This window comes from Eublepharis macularius, chromosome 1 (genome assembly GCF_028583425.1).
Source record: "Eublepharis macularius isolate TG4126 chromosome 1, MPM_Emac_v1.0, whole genome shotgun sequence".
Taxonomy (NCBI): Eukaryota; Metazoa; Chordata; class Lepidosauria; order Squamata; family Eublepharidae; genus Eublepharis; species Eublepharis macularius.
The window spans coordinates 164420360-164444683 of record NC_072790.1 but is presented as its reverse complement, the minus strand read 5'-3'; the positions used below and the strand labels follow the sequence as shown (position 1 = coordinate 164444683).

The window sequence follows — 24324 nt, the reverse complement described above, 5'->3', positions numbered from 1 at the left end:
TACCTCCCTTGTCCCTGGAGTACTGGGATCCCCAGCCCCTCACCAGTCTCCTCCCCCATGTCCACCATGATTCCCATCTCCCAGCAATCCTAATTGAGATTCAGAGACGTACTACACAATATGGCAATGACTACCCTTAACTGGGATCTTAGATAAAATTTACAAAACAATCCTGCTAACCCCACTCCCACCAACTTGATCAATCAGGTTATGACAATAATTACAATTAAGTAAGTAATAACACCATTAATTTCCAATGATTACAACAATTAAATAATGGCAGAACTGGCTAAAAGGGCTGTAGCCCAGTATTACTCGCCCATTTATACAACGCTCTTAAAACAGCCAGTGGTAATCCTAGTAACAGCAGGGTCATGATTTTATAAGAGAAAAGAGAAGCAACCTCAAACAAATTAATTTATACCGTGGTCAGGAAGAAGTTCTAGGTGGTACCATAAGGAGGAGCTCCTAAACTCTGGCCAATAATAGGCCCACGATAGTCCAGCCAGTTTGGGAAGTGGGTGCAGCGCCTAAAGTTCTGCTCCAACTACAGAAGTAAGACAGCCTAGCATCCAGACTCAACCGACAGTCCTGGGGGTTTCTGAAGGTTTCTGGAGGCCTCTGATCAGTTCTGAGACTGCCCGATTGCTCCCAAGTCTGCCCAAAGATTTTGCAGCATCTTGGCAAGGCAGGCAGGGCACAGAAACATACAGTGCCTGCTGCACAGTCACAGCACCGGCTCCCTACAGCTTTTCCCAGGCTTCGACAAACCGTCCTCTCCTCCAATCCGGCAAATTCATGACCTAGCTCCAATGACTTCTGCAGCATAATCACTTCACTCCACACACCCGCACACCCATCCAGAGCACTTCTTCCAGGTGCCATCTTCTAAGCACTTTGGCTCACCGGCTCCCAAACCTCCAGTTCAGCCTAGTAAGACACTGGGCAGTTGGGTGGCCAGTAACACCAAAGTGCCACAGCAGCCAACACTGAGACGTCAGATATAAACTTGGCTCAGCTCAGCGTTAATCCGTCCCGCAGGTCATTTTGCTTTTTGTGGATAGTGAAGGAAAGGTAATAGTAAGATGATAACCAAAGGACTACTTCTCTTAAATTTAAACTTACCTGCGAAAAAAGGCAGGGCAGAAACTAAAAGCAGCTAGAAATGCTGTAAAAGGCAGAGCAGAAGCTAAAAGCAGCTTGAAATAACTATAAGTAAAATACAAACAGCAGGAACTAGCAACCCTGCTCCCATCCACGCCACCATCTTGGGTGATATGGGGCCTGGAGACCAAGTCCTATGAGGAAAGACTGAGGGACCTGAGAGTGTTCAGTTTGGAGAAGATGAGGCTGAGGGGAGATATTGCTCTCTTTAAGTATTTAAAAGGCTGTCACTTAGAGTAGGGAAGGGAGCTATTCCTGTTGACAACAGAGAATAGGACTTGAAACAATGGGTTTAAACTACAGAAGGGAGAAGGTACTGGCTGGACATTAGGAAAAACTTCTTCACATTAAGAGTAATCCAGCAGTAGAATCAGCTGTCTAAGGATGTCATGGTTCCCCCTCATTGGCATTCTTCAAGGAATGGCAGGACAAATACTTGTCAGGGACTTTAGGCTAATCCTGCATTGGGAAGAGGGTTGGACTTGATGGTCTATAAGCCCCCTTCCAACTCTATGATTAACCATAAGAGTTTTAGGCAATGGAGGTCTGGATACATGGGGATCGGGGTCAGAAGATGCGCTTAATGTAACACCTAAAATGTGAGTAACAGGATTCTGAGGGGATGTAATATCCTAAACAAGTCTTCAAGGGAAGGAAGTCCATACCCTAATAGCCTTGATTTACAGGATAAATCAGAGAAATACAGTGTGCATTGATACAAATTACCAGAGACTGATTTTATCATGGTTCTGCTGACATGTCTCCATTTGGTGTGCTTGTGAGAGTGGGTACTGTGAACACAGAGATATTTCCTTTCCCTTTGACCTTAGAGCAATTGATGACCTTTCTTATTCATATATTAGCAGGTATAAAGAACCATGATTTCTCTGAACCACAGCAGAACCAGCAATTTATTTAGGGATTTGTCATGGACCCTATGATATTTTATAAAAATAACGATGTTAACTAACTAAAGGATTAATTTCCATGCCCAGAAACAGGAAGAATAAATGGCGACAACAGAGTGTATGTGTCTGAGCGAACAGCCATGTCCCTTGTTTTAAAGCCTGAAAGCTGACATTGAACTTCATTTGCCACGTGGTTGTGCACTCACCCAATTTAAAAAGATCGTCCTGTAGCTCTTCACAATCTGCCATGATTTTCACCATCCTGAATAATTTAGTATCACCTGCAAACTTGGGTACTACCCTGCTCATCCCCAATTCCAAATCTTTTATGAACAAATTAAATAGCACCATTCCAGTACCTATCCTTTTGGGACTCCATGGCTGACTCTCTCCATTGTGAGAACTGTCTATTATGATTACTTTCTTCTTCCTGCCATTTAAACTACTTTTGATCCATAAGTGGACATGTCCTCATATCCCATGATTGCTAAGTATATTCTCTGGAGTCTGGTGAGATGCCTTGTCAAAAGCTTTTTGGAAGTCCAAGTATATGCTGTCTACTGGTTGTCTTTATCCACATGCTTGTTAACCTGCTCAAAGAACTTAGTGAGGCAGGACTTTCCTTTGCGGAAGCCATGCTGATCCCCCCTCAGCAGGTTTTGCTCCTCTACATACCTAATAATTCTATCTTTGATTACAGTTTCTGCTGATTTACCTGTCATAAGCTAAGTGGCCTGTAATTTTCTGAATCCCCTCTGATCCTCTTTTAAAAATTGGGGTAACATTTGCTATTTTCCAATCATCTGGTACAGAGGCCAATTTTAGCAACAAATTACATACACTGTTTTGTTAAGTAGCCACTCTATGTACAGCATCTTAGCAGTATTCTGTTATTCTCTTTAAAAAGAATGTGTTTCTGAACTTCTCCTTCTGTATGCTGTATGCTGAGTGGACTGTATGCATAGTCCACTCAGAATCTCTACCTTCCCTTCAATGTATTTGTAGTTGCTCACACACAATATTTTGCACCGTTGTCAGCCAGCACTTAATTCTCCTTGCAGTTCTCTCCTTGCAGATGTGTGCAGTGACACATCTCCTGCTGTAGGGCCAGAAGATATCTTTGTTAATAGGACTCATGGAAGGACTCATAATTGGACTCATGGAAGATGGTTCATGATTGAAATAGATTTTTAATATTCCAACATTCAGACATTTATTTTGGCACTTAAGAGACTATGGGTTGGAGTCAAAGTTTTCTGGTTTCCTAACAATGAAGCCTGTCTTCAACCCAAGGTGCCTTCCACTGGCGTAAGATTGCCCAGCAGATTGCCCCTTTCCATTGCCTGAAGGCACACCCACTAGTGGAATGGAAACTTTGGCTGAAACCCTATATTTTTTGTTTTTGCCAGATAAACTTGTAATTACTGACATTTTAATACTCCTGATATCTTGGAATATGGCTACTTTCATATAGATTTATTTATTTACTCTATATATTGCTTCCCTTTCTCAATGAGACTTAGAGTCTCAATTTGTTAACCATCCATACAAAGAGGCATCTAATAAGCACAGACAGTGTAAGCCATTACAATCAATATGAGGAAACATTGAATGAGCAGTGTACTAGGAGTAGGATTGCTGAAATCTGAGTGAGCATAGCATATTAGGCACGATACAGTGTGGATATAATGAAGAAAAATGGTATTAAATGAGTAGAAAACTTTAATGATACTGCTCCTTTGGCTAACAGGCCTTGAGCAATGCCACACTACATACTACAAAAATAAAAATACCCCCCCTCCATTTTTAAAAGTTCTGACATTACTACACTTAACTCCTTTGCATTTAAAAATATAAGCAAAAAAAATGGCTACAGCCAGTGTTATTCCTAAGTTCACACTTTCCAGAGAAGTATTTTTACCTTGTCTGGTATGGCCAACCCTTCATTGTCACAGAAAAGAAGAGTAATCCATACATCCCTTATACCTTGGAAAATGTTACTTTCCAATAAACTGTGCTCTAGAGTTTCTATCTGACCAGTAGCATAGTCACAAAGTCTATCAGAATATGGAAGCCTTTGTATTACACCTTTCTTAACTTGAGAAGGAATAAAATTTAGTCTTGCAAGCATAAATGCTCTCCTGTATTGTGGAACAGTTAAAAAATCTAAGTCTCATAAGTGCGCCTTTGGATAGGATAATCTGAGATATAAAGGAGAGCATACTGTACGGGGTCTCTACACAGTACTCAAAAAATCCAAAATATACAAGAGTTCACTCACCAAAGAGCATGTTGCTAACCTTCCCATGTTCACTAACTCATTACTGTTAAGCCTGGTCTCCTTTAATTTCTTCCATGTGACATATAAATCAGATTTTAATAAATAGAGACAAAGCCCAAATTCCATTGCCCAAGCCCACGCTTCCAGAGATTTCAGGCCCAGTAGAGAGACATTAGGCACACAATTTGGCACATCCATGATCTTCCACAGAAATAATAGCAAAGGGGAATCTAATGTCTCTCTGCAGGCCTCAGTCCATATTGGAGCTCCGTAAAGAAGCTGACCGCTTACTTTGCATTAGAAACTGAAATAGCAGCAGGGGCAAACTGACCACCTTTATTATAAAGATAACATATTATGGCCTTTGTCACAACCAAGGACCGGTTATGAGCATTCTTAAGGTGGGCCCTCCTCGCCAAATTAGCTTGAAAATAGACTCCTAAATAACAAAACCGAGTTACTTGCTCTACAGGTTTTCCATTAACTTGCCAGTTGTATTTCTGTAAAGGTAAAGGTATTTCTGTATAGGGATAGATTTAGAGAATACCATAACCTTAGACTTCCCATGGTTTATTGTCAATCCTTCTGCATTGCAGTATTCTGAAAAAGCTTTCGACAAATGCTGAAGGCCCACAGGAGACCTAGCTAGCAAAAACATGTCGTCCTCATATAATACCACTGATATTGGAGGCTAATATTGGTGGGTGAAATTTAAGGTTTCTCAAAAAATGTGCCATATCATTTATATACAAATTAAACAATAATGGGGCTAACAAGCATCCTTGTAAGTCGCCTTTCTGTAATGGGAGTTGGACAAATGGCTTTCCAAACTATAACGAACCCAAGCTGAAGGAGAATAATATAACGTCTTTATTAACCGTAGCAGTCCTTGATCAGTCAAAGTTTTCCCTAGTTTGTCCCATAGAAGATTTCTTGGAATCAAGTCAAAGGTCACCTGGAGGTCCATAAAAGCCACTTATAGCTTACTTCTTGGTGTGTGTGTTTCATATGCCGTCAAGTCGCCTCTGACCTATGGTGACCCTATGAATGAAAGATCTCCAGAATATCCTATCATTAACAGACTTGCTCAGATCCTGCAAACCAGAGGACGTGGCTTCTTTTATTAAATCCAGCCATCAGATTTTAGGTCTTCCTCTTTTCCTACTACCTTCCACTTTTCCTAGCATTATTGACTTTTCCAGATAATTTTATCTTCTCATGATGTGACCAAAGTACGATGGCCTCAATTTTGTCATTTTAGCTTCTAGAGAGAATTCATGCTTGATTTGATCTAGTACCCATTTATTTGTCTTTCTGGCTGTCCATGGTATCTGCAAAACTCTCCTCCAGCACATTTCAAATGAATCAATTTTCTTCCTGTCCGTTTTCTTCACTGTCCAACTTTCACATCCATACATAGAAATGGGGAATACCATAGTCTGGATTATCTCATAGTTTTGGATTATCTTGGTTCCCAAAGAGACATCTTTATTTTTAAGGATCTTTTCTGGCTCTCTCACAGCTGCTCTTCTGAGTCTCAGTCTTCTTCTGATTTCTTCATTGCAGTCTCCCTTTTGGTTGATGATTGAGCCAAGGAATAGAAAATCTTGGACAATTTCAATTTCCTCATTGTCAACTTTAAAATTGTGTAATTTCTCAGTAGTCCTTACTTTTGTCTTGTTGATGTTCAGCTGTAATCCTGCTTTGGTGTCTATATTTCCTGGCTAAGTGATATAAAACTAAACAATGGTCTATTGTAGATCTTCCAGTAACAAAGCCTGCTTGCTCAGGGCCTAGAACCTTTTCTAAATACTTTATTGTTTTATTAGTAAGAGTAGAAGCCCAATAAAAAGGGCAGAGAGAAAAAAAAATAAGGGGGGAGTGTAGAAAAAGAGAACAAGAAGAAAAGAACAAAAATTAAAGGAAAAAAACAAAGACAAATAATACATATTTCATTTCCATTTTTCTCTACATCGCCTATCATATCTTTATAAACAATGTATAGTTCTGATATCTCCAGAATTTACCTTTTCATTTCTATTTATTTTTCCCAACTTTATCTTCTTAGAAATCAAATTCACAAATCATCAGTTTGTTTTTTCATCTCATGCAGAAAGTCCATAAGGGCTTTCCACTTAAAGGGCCTAGAACCTTTTCATAAGTCACCAAATCTAATAAAGTTTGTAGTAACAGGGAAACAAAGTTTTCCTAATGAAGACAAAGGGCTCATTAGACAATAATTGGTGAGATTTTTATGGATGGGGATGATAATAGCTTGTCTCCAACCATTGGAATTATACCAATTTCATGTATCACTGAGAAAATTATCACTGAGGCAAAATTGAGCTCTGCCAAGCAATATGATGCTGGTAAGGTCAATAGGGATCAAATCTGGACCAGGCACCTTCCCAGTTTTCATTTTGCCGAGGAGTTCTTCAGTTTCTGCAGGCAAAACCTTAGGCCATGGGGGTAATCACTCAGGAGTTTCTTCCATATGATTAACAGGTCCTGATGAAGAAGAAAGTTTAGAAAAATGAAGTTCCCAGTCTTTGGCACGAATACAGAAGGGAGCTGTTCTTTTAGTGCTAAATATAGGTGTTACCAATGACCAGTGAGTAGAAAACAATGAAATGACAACCGAGTGATATGTGCAACCAACTGATAATAGCTCCTATATATAATGGTATAATTCACAGTCCCTTTCCCTTTATAAAGTGTCTTCCTGAACTGTTCTGTTATAGTATAGCCCCATTACCTTTATAGAAAAGTTCTAGAACAACTCTTTTACATAGTTTGCAGAACGACAGGAGTGTGGGAGCCTTCCTGATCTCCTCAGGCAGGCCATTCCACAAGGTGGGGAGAACAGAGAAAACAACAGAGTAACACAGCAGAGAAACCGCATGTACAGGTGGGTGTATGGAACACTGGAAGAGAGGACTTCAGACTAATAAGCTGTGTGTAATTCTTTCTGGTACTTTTTTAAAAATAGAGATGGGGATTCCGTCTTCTGTGGACCTTGTGAGCAGTGACCCAAGCCATATGGTGGCATCATTTAACAGTGGGAAAACAAGCATTTTTAACATGGAAACAAGACAACGGATTCTCACCTTGGAGTCCAGCATAGATACTAGTAGGTATCCAGAATGTTATTGTGTGGTGGGAGCATTTAATGGGTTATCACTGATATTTAGGATACTGTCCTGCTTCAGTTAGTCCTAACAAATGGTGGCACAATTCATACTGCTAATGAGATTAGAGCAGGGCTTGATAAATTTCAGGTGCCAAGTTGCCATGGCACCTATAAATTTCATTGTGGCTCCTAGTATTTTCAACAATGTTTTTATTGTAATGTCTCTCAATAGTTCTTAGTGGAAGTTTTGAGGGGTTGGATCCAATCAGTTTTTCCGCTGGTGAAAAAAGGGGAAAGTGGTCTTCTTTGATCACCAAAAGGGCTATGTTTGGGTTTGTGGGACCTGCATGACCTGCATGAACATAAGCCATGAGGAATAGGAGCTGTACTAAGGAGAGAAATTGACTGAGAATGAGCAAAAAAGTTGACTAGATCCAACTCAAAGTTTATCACTTTGCCTAAGAATGTTTTCTGTTGTGATGACAACCAGGGTTACTCCTGTTTGTTTATATAGAACAATACATCTGGCATAGCTTTAATAATGTTATGAGAGCTTAGGGTTACATTTTGAGGTAGCAATCATTAGAAAATATGATCATTAATACAAAACTCTGTAGGGTGAAAAATGAGGCTGCTCCTACAACCAAAGAAAATGTGTCATGGCCTAGATTAGAAATGGTGAAAAAGAGAGAAAGTGGAATGATAAATAATACAATAACAACAACAACATTGATTTATATTCTGCCCTCCAGGATAACACCCACTTAGAGCAGTTTACAAAGTATGTTATTATTTTCCCCACAACAATCACCCTGTGAGGTGGATGGGGCTGAGAGAGCTCCTAAAAGCTGTAACTAGACATGGGCACGAACGGGGAAAAAAACCCAAACACCTTGTTTGTTGTTCGGTGCCATCCACGAACAATGAACATGGATGAACATGAACTGTTCCCAGACATGTTTGTTGTTCATTGTTTGTGGAGGCCAGAACCACTCCCACCCCCAAACCCCACCCCACTTAGCCCCCCTCCCCTCAAACCCACTTACTTGGCCCTTTAAAGATCCCTTTAAACCATCAGCTGGCAGGCAGCGGGGGGGGGATTCCCCCCTGCCAGCTGATAGTTTAAAGGGCCCTTTACTGCCATGTGCAAGGAGCAGGGCCCTTTAAACATCCCACAAACTGTCCTTCCCAATGTCCAATACCCACCAAATTTGCAGGGGACATAGTCATCACTGTCCTCTGAAGACCCCCCCAAGTTTCAGAGATTGCACCCCAGGAAAGGCATGATCCACGGGTCTCCCCGTTGGCTGTCATTTTCTCTTCACAGTGGCAAAAATGGGACTCTCTGCTGGAAGTACTTCGAAGGGTTAAAGCCAGAAGGAAAGCCAGAAGGAGTTCAGACAGAGTTCAGTCCCTCCCTCCCTCCGGTTGCCAAGGGGATTGATTGCAGCAGGCGCCAGACTGTCTGGCTTGTTGAACGGCTGCCGAAGGCAGGCTTTTAACGACCACCTGTTCATTTAGGATGTGGCCTCACGAACAGCTTGCTCGTGAACAGTTGGGCTGTTTGTGGTTTTTTTTCTGTTCGTAATGCTTTTCGTGCCCATGTCTAGCTGTGACTGACCCAAGGTCACCTAGCTGGCTTCAGGCGGAGGAGTGGGGAATCAAACCTGGTTCTCCAGATTAGAGTCCTGCCACTCTTAACCACTACACCAAACTGGCTCTCATCATTTGGCTTAGTTCTAAGGGAAGTGGAGTTATAGACGGTTGGGAAGCAGAGACTGACAGACACCTCTGGAAACAATTTTGGGCAACAGAATTTATGCAAAGCTCTGAAGATCTCCTAGAGAATATAAAATATTAATTTGATGCGGGATGTGAACAGATGGAGAGGAGACAGAGCGTGTTCATATGTTACAGAAAAATGGGGAGTGCACATGTGCCAATGCATCTCCTCTCTCCTTCTACCACAATGTGTAAAATAGGACTTGGTTATCTTGCCTATAATGATACCTATTCTTCCCCAGTAGTTACCTGGAAGCTTGTGGATCTTCCCACAGGTGGAGTGTACAAGTCCCCACTGTGCACATTAAAAGCAGAAAGTATAGGTCTCCTAAGTTAGTGTTGTGGTGTTTCACTTTGTAGTGTATCGATCCGCTGTGCAGAGTCAAGAAGAGTTGTCTTAAATTAGCTGGTGCCAAGTTGCATATTTATGCAGTTTAGGAAAGAGCCCATAAGAACATAAGAACATAAGCAAAGCCATGTTGGATCAGGCCAGTGGCCCATCCAGTCCAACATTCTGTCACACACAGTGGCTAGAAATCCAGTGCCATCTAAAGGACTGTCAGTGAGGCCAGGACACCAGAAGCCCTCCCACTGCCTTCCTTCCAGCACCAAGACAACAGAGCACCACCTCCCCACAAAGAGAATACCATCTATCTCCTGTGGCTAATAGCCACTGATGGACCTCTGCTCCATATATTTGTCCAGTCCCCTCTTGAAGCTGGCAATGCTTGTAGCTGCCACCACCTCCTGTGGCAACGAATTCCATGTGTTTATCACCCTTTGTGTAAAGTAGTATTTTCTTCTATCTGTTCTAACCCGACTGCTCAATAATTTCATAGAGTGCCCACGAGTTCTTGTATTGTGAGAAAGGGAGAAAAACACATCTTTCTCTACCTTCTCTAACCCGTGCATTATCTTGTAAACCTCTATCATGTCTCCCCTCAGTCGTCTTTTCTCCAGGCTAAAGAGCCCCAAGCGCCTCAATCTTTCCTCATAGGGAAAGTGTTCCAACCCTTTAATCATTTTAGTTGCCCTTCTCTGTACTTTTTCCAGTGCTATGATATCTTTTTTAAGGTGTGGCGACCAGAACTGTACACAGTACTCCAAATGAGGCCTCACCATCGATTTATACAGAGGCATTATGATACCGGCTGATTTGTTTTCAATCCCTTTCCTAATAACCCCTAGCATAGCATTAGCTTTTTTTATGGCAGTCGCACACTGTGCTGACGTTTTTAGTGAGTTATCTATCATGACTCCAAGATCTCTCTCTTGGTCAGTCTCCGCCAGTTCAGACCCCATCAACTTGTATTTATATTTTGGATTTTTGGTTCCAATGTGCATTACTTTGCACTTGGCTACATTGAACCTCATTTGCCACATGGATGCCCACTCTTCTAGCCTCGACAGATCCCTTTGGAGTGCCTCACAATCCTCTCTGGCTTTCACCACCCTGAACAATTTCGTGTCATCTGCAAATTTAGCCACTTCACTGCTTAATCCCAATTCCAAATCATTAATAAACAAGTTAAAAAGCATTGGACCCAATACCGACCCCTGTGGCACCCCACTGCTCACCACCCTCCACTGTGAGAAGTGCCCGTTTATACTCACTCTCTGTTTCCTATTAATTAGCCAGTTTTCGATCCACAAGAGGACTTGGCCCTTTATCCCATAGCTACTGAGCTTACTTAGGAGCCCGTAGTTCTCTGGTGGAGGCAGAGGCCTGTGTCCCCTTTTCTTCATTCCTACAGACTTGGATCAGCTGCTAGCTAGAGCAAAGTTCTTTCTGGCAGAGAGGGAGGAAGCCAGTTCCTTGCAGCTGCTGCTTATCTTCTGACCAATGGCTGGGGTCAGCATGGTTTTCCTTCTTCTGGGAGTTCTTCCTGTGAGGGAGGGGTTGGAACATCCCACCAAACTTTATTCCTATAGCCAGTGATAGATGTTTAGGACACAGGCGATTTGTGCCTTATCTGTTGTGGGCTGTTGGCCATAATGTGTATATGGGCCATCATGTGAGCATAAGTATGAACGATATAGCCCAGGAAAAGTTCTAAAGAGACAAAAGGTATGGCAATCATATGCCAGGATTTTGCACCTTATCTGATCTTCAGTTCCCTTTGTTATGTTTCCTTTTCCTATATATTGCCTCTAGACATTTTGATTTTCCCCTCTCCTTGTCAATAAAAATGACAAATACATTAAAAATGTTATGGGATTGGAACTTCCTTGCAGTATAAAGCTTCATTATGGATTTGAAATTCAATGAGTTGTCTGAAAATGTGCAGTGCTGGCTAAATGAAAAGTTTAATTGGTTGTGGGTAGAGGCATGATTTCATTCATCTAGTGTATTGAATAGGTGTAAAGAAGCATAGAAGCTTTTTGAGTAAGCTAAATATAATTTGTATTTTGAACCAGCCTAGCCTGCTAGATCTATCTGTTAGTTTGTAGCTCATGTAGCTTAACATTCATTTGGAGATGATTGTATGTGTTGTATTTTCTCTTAGCTACTAGCTTTTCTTGCCAAATAAACAAAGTAATCAGCCATCCAACTCTTCCAATTAGTATCACAGCACATGAGGACAGACACATCAAATTCTATGACAACAACACAGGTAAGGATTTCCTTTGAGGGTCATGTCACATAAAAATAACAGTTACAGGTAAAGTTCGAAACAGAATTTTGCAAGTTCTCTGACTTGTAAAATAAAGAATCTAAAAGTCTCTTGGCCAAACTGTGCTGCTGAAAGAAATTGTCCTAATGTAGTATTCATATTAAAGCTATAGCATCCTACTCAGCAATACTTGATATGTATGTATATCGAAGAAAGTTGGATGATAGGGCCAAAGAGAAGATTTGTGCCCTCAAGTCTTCTGTAGTATGTGACTTATTGTCAAGGATTATGGACATTTTTTGTGTATCTTTTTGAAGATCTGCCAGAACCTCTTTATTCTGCATTTTAGCACCCCATCTTCTATCTCCATGTATTAAATACTAGCTTGATACCCATGCTTTGCTGCAGTATTTAACTACTTTAAATCCAGTTATGATACTTATGGGTATGTAACCTGATTTTTACCTCAGAATACAAAGTTCCACAGCTGACCAATCAGAAAGAGGGTGGTGCAAGCAGGCAGGAGCCTGCCAGCCACACAGGAAAGCCAGGCCCCACAGGGAGATTGGCAACCCCAGTGAAGTTTGAGGGGCAGACTAAGAGGTGCACTTGACCTCAGGACACATTCAATGACTCCTAATAGTAACCGCAGACTGTTTAGAATGTGGGGGGTAAGGACCAATCAGGCCGCATATGCAAATGATCTCTGTGTTCCAGCTGTTCGGGGGGGGGATTAGATGTGGAATGTTGTGAGCCCCAATTAGCCTGCATATGCAAATGACCTTGAAAGGCTGGCCCAATTAGGGAAGAGTGGCCAAGCTGGCAGTGGGCGGGAGCGCAAGCAGGCAGCAGCCTACCTGCCACACACCTTTAGGAAAACACATTTTACCCCTTTTTAACCCCCTTAGGGGGTGAATTTCTTAAAATCCCTTCTTAGTGAGCCTCTACATCATGAAAGGAACATTCTCCACAAATTTCACATTTCTAGGTCCAGGGGTTTGGGCTGGGCATTGATGAGTCAGTCAGGACACTTATCTTTATATATAGAGATTCATAAACTGTACAGTAGACAACAACATTATTCAGTTATATAAATTTCTTTCTGGGTACCTCCTCCTAAGTTCATTGGGAACTTAGTAACAAGACTACTTTATTAAAACAACAGTAAGTGAAGATTACTTCGTTAAAATCTGAGCCACAACAAAGTTTAAATCGTGTCTTTCGCAAGGCATGCTTTAAGACAGCAACTCAGTACACAGATGTGACACCTATTTTATTTTAAAGGTAAACTCTCTTTGAGTAGTGTACTCTCTTCATAACTGATTGGCAGTAGGAATATATTTTGTACCTATTTATGTAATGTATAAGAAGCAACCCTTAGGTCTACTTTATTTTACTGAAATTGATGGTAACATTGTTTAGGACAAAATAGGAAAGAATCCAGCAGCACCTTTAAGACTAACCAACTTTACTGTAGCATAAGCTTTCGAGAATCACAGTTCTCTTTGTCAGATTGTTTAGGACATAAACTCCCAAACTTTCTATCAAAGTGCTTTAAAAATGGTTGAAATGTCTTTTGAAAAAAGTAACACATCATATTTAGTGCATCCACCATGATCCAACACAGTTAATGGCTCCTTGTATTGTTACCTTTACTCTGCTCTCTGGCCTTGTATCCACGGACTATACGGGCCGTTGCATCATCCCACTTGAGCCAAAACCTTATTTCAGCCAAAAGATTCAGGTGACTCCCGGAAGCAGTTCCATTGTACCAAATGAACTGCTACATCCCTGTCTCCAGGCAAAGGAGAGAGTGTAAATGCAGGGGGGCACATTATCTGCAATTCCAAGGAAAATACCTGCCTGTTCTTCTTGGAGGTAATTGAGAAAATATACCATAAGTGTCTAAGAGAGAAGTGACCTCCAATTTTAACCAAGAAAAAAGCAGCCCAGTTATCCAAAATCTGGGGAACAGGTTTAGCAAAATGCAGTTAAAGAGACATTGACTGTTACAGATGCAGAGTTGTCTGATGAAGTGAGCTTGACTCTTCAAAGCTTATACCCTGAAAGTTTTGTTGGTGCAATTGGACTGTAGCAGTAGAAAAGAACAAGCATCTAGTAGTACCTATAAGTCTAACAAAATTTGTGGTAGGGTATGAGCTTTCGTGAGTCACAGCTCACTTCTTCAGATATGTATCTGTATCTGAAGAAGTGAGCTGTTGCTCACGACAGCTCATACTGTACCACAAATTTTGTTAGTCTTATAGGTGCTACTGGACTCTTGCTCTTTTCTACTGCTACAGACACACTAACATGGCTACATGTCTTGATCTGTCTACAAGTAGAGTCAAGTGATCTTTCCAGAAGAATCAAAACTTGAATTATCTTCTTCCAATAAGAAAAGTTAACTTCATTTAACTTTTTAAAGCATAAATATCACATTATAATAAACTCTGATAAAGTTCTGCAATGCATTAATTTGTGAAAAAAGTTGTAACATCACATTTCATCTTTAATTGCAAAGGAAAACTGATCCATTCCATGGTAGCCCACTTGGATGCAGTCACAAGTTTAGCTGTTGACCCAAATGGCCTGTACTTGATGTCTGGCAGTAAGTACTCCTAGTGTTTGTTCTTTAAGTATCCTAATGAATTTAATGTTGATTGTAAAGGTTAGATTTTTTTCTTTTTTCCCCTAACATAGGCCATGACTGTTCAATACGCTTATGGAACCTTGAAAGCAAGACTTGCATTCAAGAATTTACAGCTCATCGCAAAAAATATGATGAATCTATTCATGACGTGGCATTCCACCCTTCCAAATGTTATATTGCCAGTGGAGGAGCAGATGCACTTGCTAAAGTCTTCGTATGACGCAATAATTACCTACTTTCTAGCTGCCGTATATTTATAACAAGCTGTACAAAAGACAAGAACAAGAGTCTTGTCCTTTAATTCAAATGAATGTTAGTCTTGGGGGGTGGAGGATTATTTTTGCGAGGTGCTCTTTTTTAAATTAAAGAGTCATCACATGAGTTCAACTGGGATACTCTATTTCAAACAGTCTGGAGAAGAACCTTTTTTTAAAAAAAATTGATGGTGTCAATACTTGTCCAGGCAGGCCTGTGACAAATGGAGATCCCCCATAATTTTTGTTAACTGTTTCAGCAATGCAGAGTTGTTGACAAGGATGCAGGGTAGCTTCTCTGCCTGTTCTTCAACTGAAGAATTTTATTCATGTGCTTCAGTTAAATAATGTTAAACATTGGTGATTCATGTGACTCCTGGATCTACCCAATTAATATCATCCCATCTTCTCTTTTCTTTGGTTCCTCTTGCTGGATGATGTATATAGAATAATACTTGATTTAACCTTAGCCTGCTGGCTGTAATGTTAGGTGGACGGGGTTTAAGATGTTAAATATTTAAAAATATTAATGTGGTAATATGTTTCCCTAATCATACTGTATTAAAAGCAAATATATAAAAGGCATAAAATGTATGTTTTATTTAAACCTTTGAAAGAATGTGTTAAGAAGTGGCTGGGACCACAGATTAGCCTTTAATCCATCTTCATGTGATACCCGAGTGGCATGCACTGTTTACAAGGGATGTGACTTATTTCAGATGTTATGCATATGGAGCTTAGTAACATTTTGAACTTACCCCTTTTCAACTAAACATGAAAGACTAACTGTGCAGGCTTTAAAAGGTCTTGCTCTTGAAAAGCATGTTAGCTGCATCCAAACAATAATTTCATTGTGTCTTGAATGAAGCACCACTGTCATATGACCTCAGACTCCCTTTTGCAGTGCCCCAGGGTTGAGAGACTACTTCTCCCTCAGTGTTATTGCGAAGGAGTATTTGTGTGATTTAGCCATGTGGACGGGGCCAGCCAAGAAGGATTTTCCTACTTGATCTGCATCTTCCCTGTGGATTGCTGATTGAAGGAGAAAATATGTTCCAGTTCAGCAAGTTGGCCTACACGGTTATTTCGTTCACATTCCATAGCAGCATGAACTGAAGCCAACTATATGTGCCACGGTTTATGTGTGAGAGAGATTCAGTTGCTGTCCACCTAGTGTGAAAACGGCTGCAGAGTACTGAAAAGATTTTTTTAAAATTTTGAACCTGTGCAGTTTCTTATATCCCTGAAATGTTTTAGTATAGTTGTACTGTTTGTCATTAATTGTGTGAGGTTATAGTAGTCCTTGGTGGAAGTGACCACAGGTAGATGGTGTTATCCTTGTAGGAAAGGTAGTCTGCATCATGTTTTCATTCAAGAGACTTTGCAGGTTAGGAATAGGTATTTGGAATCACAAAAGCAGCTTCATGAGCTTCAAATTATGCCACTTTTGTAAAAAAGTTTAGGCTTCAACAGATTCATTTGGAACATAATCAAACATCAGCCAGCAATGAAGAATTCAGATTAAATTATTTGGTGCTCTGTTATAGAGATTTAGATTGTTTCTTTTTGGTTCGAAGATGTTACATGCTCCATTCAAAACACAAATCTATGTGAAGAAACTTTTTATATTTCCTCTCAATACTGATGTGCAGTATGTTCCCTTAAATAAAAACAGAACCTTTATGGTACAATCCTATGCAGAGTTGCTCTTGTCTAAGTCCACTGAAATCAATGGGCTTAGACTGGAGGAACTCTGCATAGGATTGCACTGTTAGACATAACATTACAAAAGTAAATTAAAATATATAGGCATCATCTTACCACATAATTTGAGTCAAAGTGGAAGGTCCAACTACATAAATAAGCATTTATTTATATTACTTTTATGTACATGCCCCTTGTCCTCTTGATGTACATTTTTAAGGGTATCAGAAAGGCTTATTTGGAAAACCAAATACATGAAATTGTGTATATTATGTGTTTGTACAGATATATATATAGAGAGAGAGAGAAGAGATTATATACAGATATATATATAGATATAGATTGTAAACAGAATGTATTAAAATACTTCTAAGGGAATATTCTATTGGTAATTTTAATGTTTTAGTATTAACAGTTCTTCAGGCTTTGTGAGTACAAAGGATAAAATGTATGAGTATTGTGCTCTTTGCTTAAGCAATATAATACACAGTTGCTGATATTTAAACTGCTGTACATATAATTAATAAGTCAGCATGCTTGTTTTTAAGACTCATTCTGGTTAAATCATGGATGTAATAAGTTTCTACTCAAATGTGGATTGAAAGATGCTCCATCCTGCTTAGTGAGTTTTACTTCAAATGAAGTGACTATTAAAAGAGGCAAATAGCTCGAGGCCGAGTGCTTTTGGAAATCAAAAAAATAGTTCTACCATGCAGTTGTGGGCTCTGTATTTGTACTTTTTAGGCTCTTTGTCAGTATCCTGCTTGCATTATATAGACTGCATCATACTGTGCACAAGTAATAAAAGTTCTTTGAGATCCTTTCACCAGTTAGAGATGAAAAATAACTTTTACTTGCCTGGCAGAATTGAGTGGCATCTCTTCTGTGCGTTTATAAGCACTCGAAACAGACTGTTTAATCACCAGATCATCTTTTTTCTCCCCCTCCTTTTTACTGTCACTCAGTTATAGCTGAACTAGTAACTGCCTTCATTGAAAAGTATTATAGTTAAGGTGATGTCAGGTTTTATACAGACTTTACCTGTGAGGGATTGATCTGAGGGGCTGAGTACATGCAACGTCTCTTGAGACTTTGATCACTGCATGGTGAATGTACATGTAGGAGCTTAGCTGTAGAAGGAACTTGTGAATCTATTGGGTTGGATCTAGATTAAATTGACTGATTCCTTAGACTGCCTCATGCCATTTCTGATGGTCTTCTATCCCACTAGAAGCAGCATTTTGTACAGTGGGCTGTAGTTGGGGCAAGGCAGGAAATTTCAATTCTGCTATTCGACAATTTAGTCTGGATCTTACCCATTGTAACACATACAAGTTTGCACCACACCTGCCTAGCTATTCCCCACTAGTTTAAATTGGCTGACCAGGGATTAGCATTAGTGGTGCAATCCAAACTACAGATTGCCCAAGGATTGTTCCATGTCTGTTTTCTTTTATATAACATTGTTATTGCATAGACGCTATAGGAGATATTGGACCATTTGCACTTTTGAGGCATCCTTGAGTAGTATATGAAAATTAATGCAGGATAGAAGGCAGAAAAAATCAAAAGTAAATTCCAGACAGCACAGATTTCCAGTGTAAGTTACACAGCAAATTAAGTCAAGTGAAACCTCACCTGTGAAAACCACATCCTCACCTCTTCCATATATTTTTATAAAAAGTTTAGATAGACTGAAAAAGGTAGAGAAATATTGAAGGCCTAAGAGCCTATCTGCACATTCAGAAAAAGTATGTGGTAAATTTTTTCTGGGACTAGAATACAGGTTGGGGGTATTACATGTTTCATTGGTTCCTATATATGTTTTAAAAATCTACAAAGAAAAAAACACTGGGGAGAAGGGCACTGAAGCCACCACCTTGTCAGGTTGGCTTTAAAAAATCAAGGAGTTAGTGATTTATTCAAACATACTGTTGGCTCACCTGTGACTTGAAAGTGGCCTAACCTCAGTGGGTAGACAAGGGCACGAAACGGGGGGGAAACGAACCACGTGGTTCGTGGTGGTTTGTTTATTTTCACGGAACATGAACCACGAATTAGTCAAACTTGAGCCGGTTCCAAACCGGTTCGAGCACCTTCACACTCACAGCCAAACTAAACAAGACTTTCCCAATGTCCAATACCCACCGAACGTGCAGGTGACCTAGTCTTCACTGTCCTCTAAAGACCTCCCAGGTTTCAGAAGGATTGAACCCCGGGAAAGGCATGATCCATGGATCCCTCCCGTTCCTGTCATTTTCTCTTCACAATGGCAAAAACTGGAGTGTCTGCTGGAGTCTACTTTGAGGGGCTACAAACTGACCTTCCCAATGTATAATACCTACCAAATTTGCAGGGGACATAGTACTCACTGTCCTCAAAAGACCCCTCAAGATTCAGAGAGATTGAACCCCAGGAAAGGCATGATCCATGGGTCCCCCCCTTTCCTGTAATTTTCTCTTTGCAGTGGCAAAAACTGGAGTGACTGCTGGCAGCTACTTTGAGGGGCTGGCCCTTTTCCTGGCTGGATGGGCCAGAGTGGGAGCTCTATAGTTCGCAGGAACAGCTGCCAATCAAACGTGGAGGCCTCAGATTGGGGGCAACCAAAAGACTGCCACCGTTGCCTGGGCGATGGATTGAATAGCGCACGTAACGGAATGGAACAGTAGGAAAATCCATATTAGGAGTTTAATAGGAGAACGGAGATAAACTGTAAGCAGATAGCTCTGCTTTGGTTAGAGATCTCAGGGTGAGGTTACATATAAAAAGAGCATATGATAGAGTAGGCTTGTTCTACTTCATGCAGAGCTATTTTATACCAAAAACAGACTGCAAACTTTAACTGAAAAGTTTTACACCTCTTGTACCTGAATTCCTTGAAACTGAGGTCTGAATCTAGGACCTTATACATGCAAACTGTGCTTTACCATTGATAGAGATGGGCACGAAATGAACCAAGGAACAAAATTCCGAATGGAACGGCTTGTTCGTTTTCAAAGAAACGTGTTCTGTGGGTCTGCATTTTTTATGGAACAAACGACTTTTCCCTTACTAATTTTAAATGTTATAAAAGATCAGGATTTGTCTAGTGCAGACACTATTTTCTACCCAGTTTAAAATTCTATCTTTAGTTCTGTAAGACAATACATCTTATGCAACTTATTTTTTATTTTTTTGCAACTTAGGATCTGGGAGACCCAGTTTCGAATCCCTACTCTACCATGGAATCTTGCTGGGAGAACCTTGGGCCAGTCACATACTCCCAATCTAATCTATGGGTTGTTGTAAGGATAAAATGAAGAAGAAAATTATGTAAGCCACCTTGGGTCCCCACTGGGGAGAAGGTGGGGTATAAATGAAGTAAATAAATTAAATTGTGCTATCCCTTTGGGTTTGGGTGGTCTCAAGGCTATTTCTTGTTCTCCAGATTAGCAAATATTCATTAGGTCCACAAACGCCTGAGACTTAAATGGGGGATCCAAAGCTCAGCGACATCATTAGTTCCTTGACAACAGAAACGCTCACCATCACCACCACATTGAAACCTACTTTGGAAATTTCTTTGCATTTCAAAAGGAGTTTATGGTCAGGGATGAGAATTATTCAAAGAAAAAAATACCACAGAAGCTATGCAAACCTAAACAGCCCTTTGAATCCTGGTTGTAGAATCTGTCTTGGTAATAATTGGGTATGTGCTTAAGGGTCTGCTGCTCCCAGGGACAAAATTTCAGGGGACTCAGTGGCCTACAGAGGAAGCAGAAAAGGCACACTCCATGAGGTCCATGTTCCTAACGTGGTTCTTGTTGGATACAAAACAATGTTTTTAGAAGACAGCATGGGGTTGAATTTTGGATTAGGACTGGAAAATGGGAGGAAATAGTTTAACCCTTCCTGTGTAGTTTTATTAATCATGCCATGGTATTGTTAGCAATAGAAAGGAGAAAAGACAATTGATTGCCTTTTTTTTGGCTTTTGGGGGCTAATAGCCTCAGCTGTAATTAGCAAAACTGAGGAAGGATTGGCCTTTTCTGCCCCTGCGCTGCAACTCTAATCTGAGTTGGGGCATTGCACATCAGCTAATCAATCTGTTTTAAATATGCTGGGAAGGTATTGCAGACTTCCCAACATTGCCTCTGTTTGGACCCTTAGTTTAGCTTCATTTAGGCACTTATGACTGAAGAATGTGGAATTACAGTGAGCTAGATAAAATAGATTAAAATTATTTATTGGACCTATAGAAGAGGCAGGTGGGGAAACCAGAATTTTCTGCCACAGTTGGCTTGAGTATTTACAATTAATTTGGCAAGATGTGCTTATAGTGGATCAGCAGATTAAACACATACTGCAATGTGACAGAATTATTTTTTCTGCCCTCTCTCTTTCTGTGATTCATGTGATTAGGATCCATTAGGCTTTAGTACTTCAAAATTGTGTTTAGATCCTGAAAATCACATATAGGAACTTGATTTGGAAGTAAGGGTCCTCATCTGACTTGCTCTAAGTCTGGCAAAATGTAAGCTCTGACGCCAGTGAATTAAGCATAGAGGAGTCACGCAGTTGGTTTTGTTGGAATTCTGTAAAGAAAAAGAAATAACTTCTTGCCAAGTCAAATACACTTATTGCCTACATGGAGAACTTAATAAAAAGCAACCAAAGATATTATATAAAGACTACTGGTCAGACTTTCAATAATTGTTTTTGTTGTTCTAGGAATTAATGTTTTGAATGTAATTGGATTTCTGACTGGGCGCCTTTCAAAATATTTCCTGTCATAGTCAGGTGTTTATGATAAACATGGGTTTCAGTGCCATTGCATCTGTGCCATTCTAAGAAAGGACAGTTTTTGAAACTAGACAAAACATTTTAATAAGTAAAGTCTTGTAACTGAGCAGTCCAAATTAACTGAAAGGATCTCTTGTGCTACAGCCAGTGACTCTCTGAAGCCCTGCATCTGAGCAAACGGAAAAGAACACAAAATAACTACTGGCCAATTATAGCAATAGGAGTTCAGTTAAAGGGAAAAGGTAGTTAGGAAGTTAGGTAGTTATACTTCATTTTGACTATCAGTTTTTGCAATTTCCCTAAGACTGCATAGTCTTGTTGACTAACTGGGAAGCAAGAAGGGATGGCTTAGAACATCCAACAACATTGTATCGGATGAAGGGAGCTTTGACTATGGTTGTTGTGGGTTTTCCGGGCTGTATTGCCGTGGTCTTGGCATTGTAGTTCCTGACGTTTCGCCAGCAGCTGTGGCTGGCATCTTCAGAGGTGTAGCACCAAAAGACAGAGATCTCTCAGTGTCACAGTCAGTGACACTGAGAGATCTCTGTCTTTTGGTGCTACTCCTCTGAAGATGCCAGCCACAGCTGCTGGCGAAACGTCAGGAACTACAATGCCAAAACCACGGCAATACAGCCCGGAAAACCCACAACAACCATCGTTCTCCGGCCGTAAAAGCCTTCGACAATACATCGGAGCTTTGATTCTTGAAAGCTCATGCCCTAGAAATCTAGTTGGTCTCTAATGTGCAACTGGATGAATCTTGCAGACCAACATGGCTATTGGCTACCCACCTGAAACTAACATTGTATTTGGTGAAAAACTTTCAGTCACCCCTCACAGACACTTTCATGTCTTGATGGGGGGTCTTCCCTGATTTGGCTGAAGTGCTTTTTAACAAGCTAATTTGGATTTTGCTATATATCGTTAGCTTTTGGGGGTCATACACTTCCATTTAAATATTGATAAACAAGCAAAACCTTGTTTTGATCTGGGTTTTTTTTGCACTGTTCTGTAAGCCCTGTGGGGAGAGGTTTGAATTTAATCAACTGGTTTTATGTTTAACACTTGTACTTTTAAACCCTATTTTCATTCTATAGACATAGATCAACTGAAGGTGAAGCCACTTTTAAAACTGGATTTTTGCATGCACCATTAAATCAAATAGAACTCTCTGTGCGTGCGTGTGTGTGTGCGCGCGCGCGTGTGTTTTACTTAGGACTGCATTTTAAATAAGAGCTGCTCATGGCACCTCAAAGACAAATTTTATTGTAGGTGTAAGTTTTTGTGAGCCAAAGCTGCCTTTGTCTGATGCAGCTAGGGTTGCATTATACTGTGGACTAGTTCACACTTCTGTAATAATTGTAATATGGAACCCTACTATTTTGAAGCTTTCATTATGTGGAAAATACCAGTTATTAGGACCTCCCGAAGTTATTGCTTGTGCATGCAATTATTGTGACAGAATCAAGCTATGAAGTGTTAGTAGAGACTGGATTAAGTTAAGACCAACGGCAGGTGTATCCTGGTCATTCTGTGTTGTGTGAATGGGAATGTTGCATGGGTATGTGTACCACAGAACATGGTTGGTGCTCTAATTGGTTTTCTAGAAAGGAAAAAGAGCACTGGTTCACATATGCTATGCTGCTGTGTTTCCTATATTATACTGATCAGCTGGGGAAACGTTCTTTGCTGAGTGAAAGTGGAAATAACCTTTCTGTTAAATAAAGCTTTTATGTTGTTTAGCAACAGGAAACTTTAATGGGAAACAGTCTAGTTATTCATTAATGCATTCTATCTTTGTTTTGTTTCACTGTCACAGTCCATAAAAGCTTTCCAGTTATGTTATTTCATGTATCGGTTTGTCTGAAGTTTGACAAGAATAAGTTAGTCATTTGAGGGCAATAAGTATTAATGAGTATTGTAAATGTTTTCATCACATTAGCATTAATAAGGCCATAGTTTGAATCCAAAGATTGACTTCTGCTAAGTGAGAAGTTTTGCTGTGGCAGAAAACTCCTTGCTTAGCAGAAGGAAGTCACTGGATCCAACTCAATATTTGTGGTGCGTTTTAGAACTTTTCGGCCACAAAAAGGTTCCTCAACCAATACTTCACTAAACAATAGTTGAGCTACTTTGCTCATAAGAATCTACTACTTAATCCTTCAGCATTTAGTATGAGATTAATATTTAAAGGATGTATATTTGAAGATCTTAAAATAGCTTCTCATTTTTCTCAAAACTTGGTAATATTCAACAGAACAGATAGCCACAGAGAAATGAGTGTGATCGTTTTTAAATCTAAAATAGGCCTAAAATAGGGTAGAAAAGCAACCCACAGCAAATTTGAATAAACTTGTTTGCTTGCCAAATGTTCTTATGTATACACAGATAATCTTTTATTAATACATAGTTTAAATGAGGAAATGCCGAGGTAGTAATGAAGGCAGTTATACTGGACAGCTATTAAGCAAAATGGGATTTCTGTGTACAGTTCCTGCATTCTATGTTGAGTAAAATCAAATGGACCTTTCTGAAGTAACACTATACAGAGCAGCTTTACTAAATATTACAGCAGCAAATAAATGTCCTTTGTACTGTGTATTTATGTAAAATGGGTGCTAATAAATACTATTTTTCAACATCTTTGTGTTCTTTTTCCCCCCTAAATGTGTGAAGCAAGTCTACAGGCACCATATGAAAAGTACATGCCAGCAATTGCTTCTACAGATCTGTGAATGACTTTCAGTGCAATCCTAAACAGAGTAACTCCAGTCTAAGGTCATTGATTCCAATGGGCTTAGACTAGAGTAACTCTTTTTAGATTTGCACTGTTTGTTGCATTGGTGTTGGTTTTGTAAGATTAGGCCTTCAATAATGAAGTGATGTGAGGATGGCATGATTCCATTATCTTGGAAATGGTTTATACAATACAGTAGGTTGTGCTCAAAACTTAGTATCTTGCAAGGAAAATCATTCTTGGTTTTTGGTGGTTGATGATGGTACTGAATTACAAATTCAGTTACTGTAGAGACCAGAAAATTCTGGGCTGTT

At 40.0% G+C, this 24324-nt stretch overlaps 1 protein-coding gene across 2 annotated transcripts in view; it reads left to right on the top strand.

Annotated features, from left to right (window-relative positions):
- Positions 1–17317, top strand: part of STRN (striatin) — a 102997-nt gene extending 85680 nt beyond the window's left edge. For both annotated transcript variants that reach the window (XM_054976673.1, XM_054976665.1), the window contains 4 exons: positions 7343–7483; positions 11773–11880; positions 14405–14491; positions 14584–17317. In XM_054976673.1, the coding sequence (XP_054832648.1) occupies positions 7343–7483; positions 11773–11880; positions 14405–14491; positions 14584–14753 (506 nt within the window). In that variant the 3' untranslated portion in view covers positions 14754–17317. The remainder of the gene's footprint in view (positions 1–7342; positions 7484–11772; positions 11881–14404; positions 14492–14583) is intronic.
- Positions 17318–24324: the final 7007 nt, after the last annotated feature.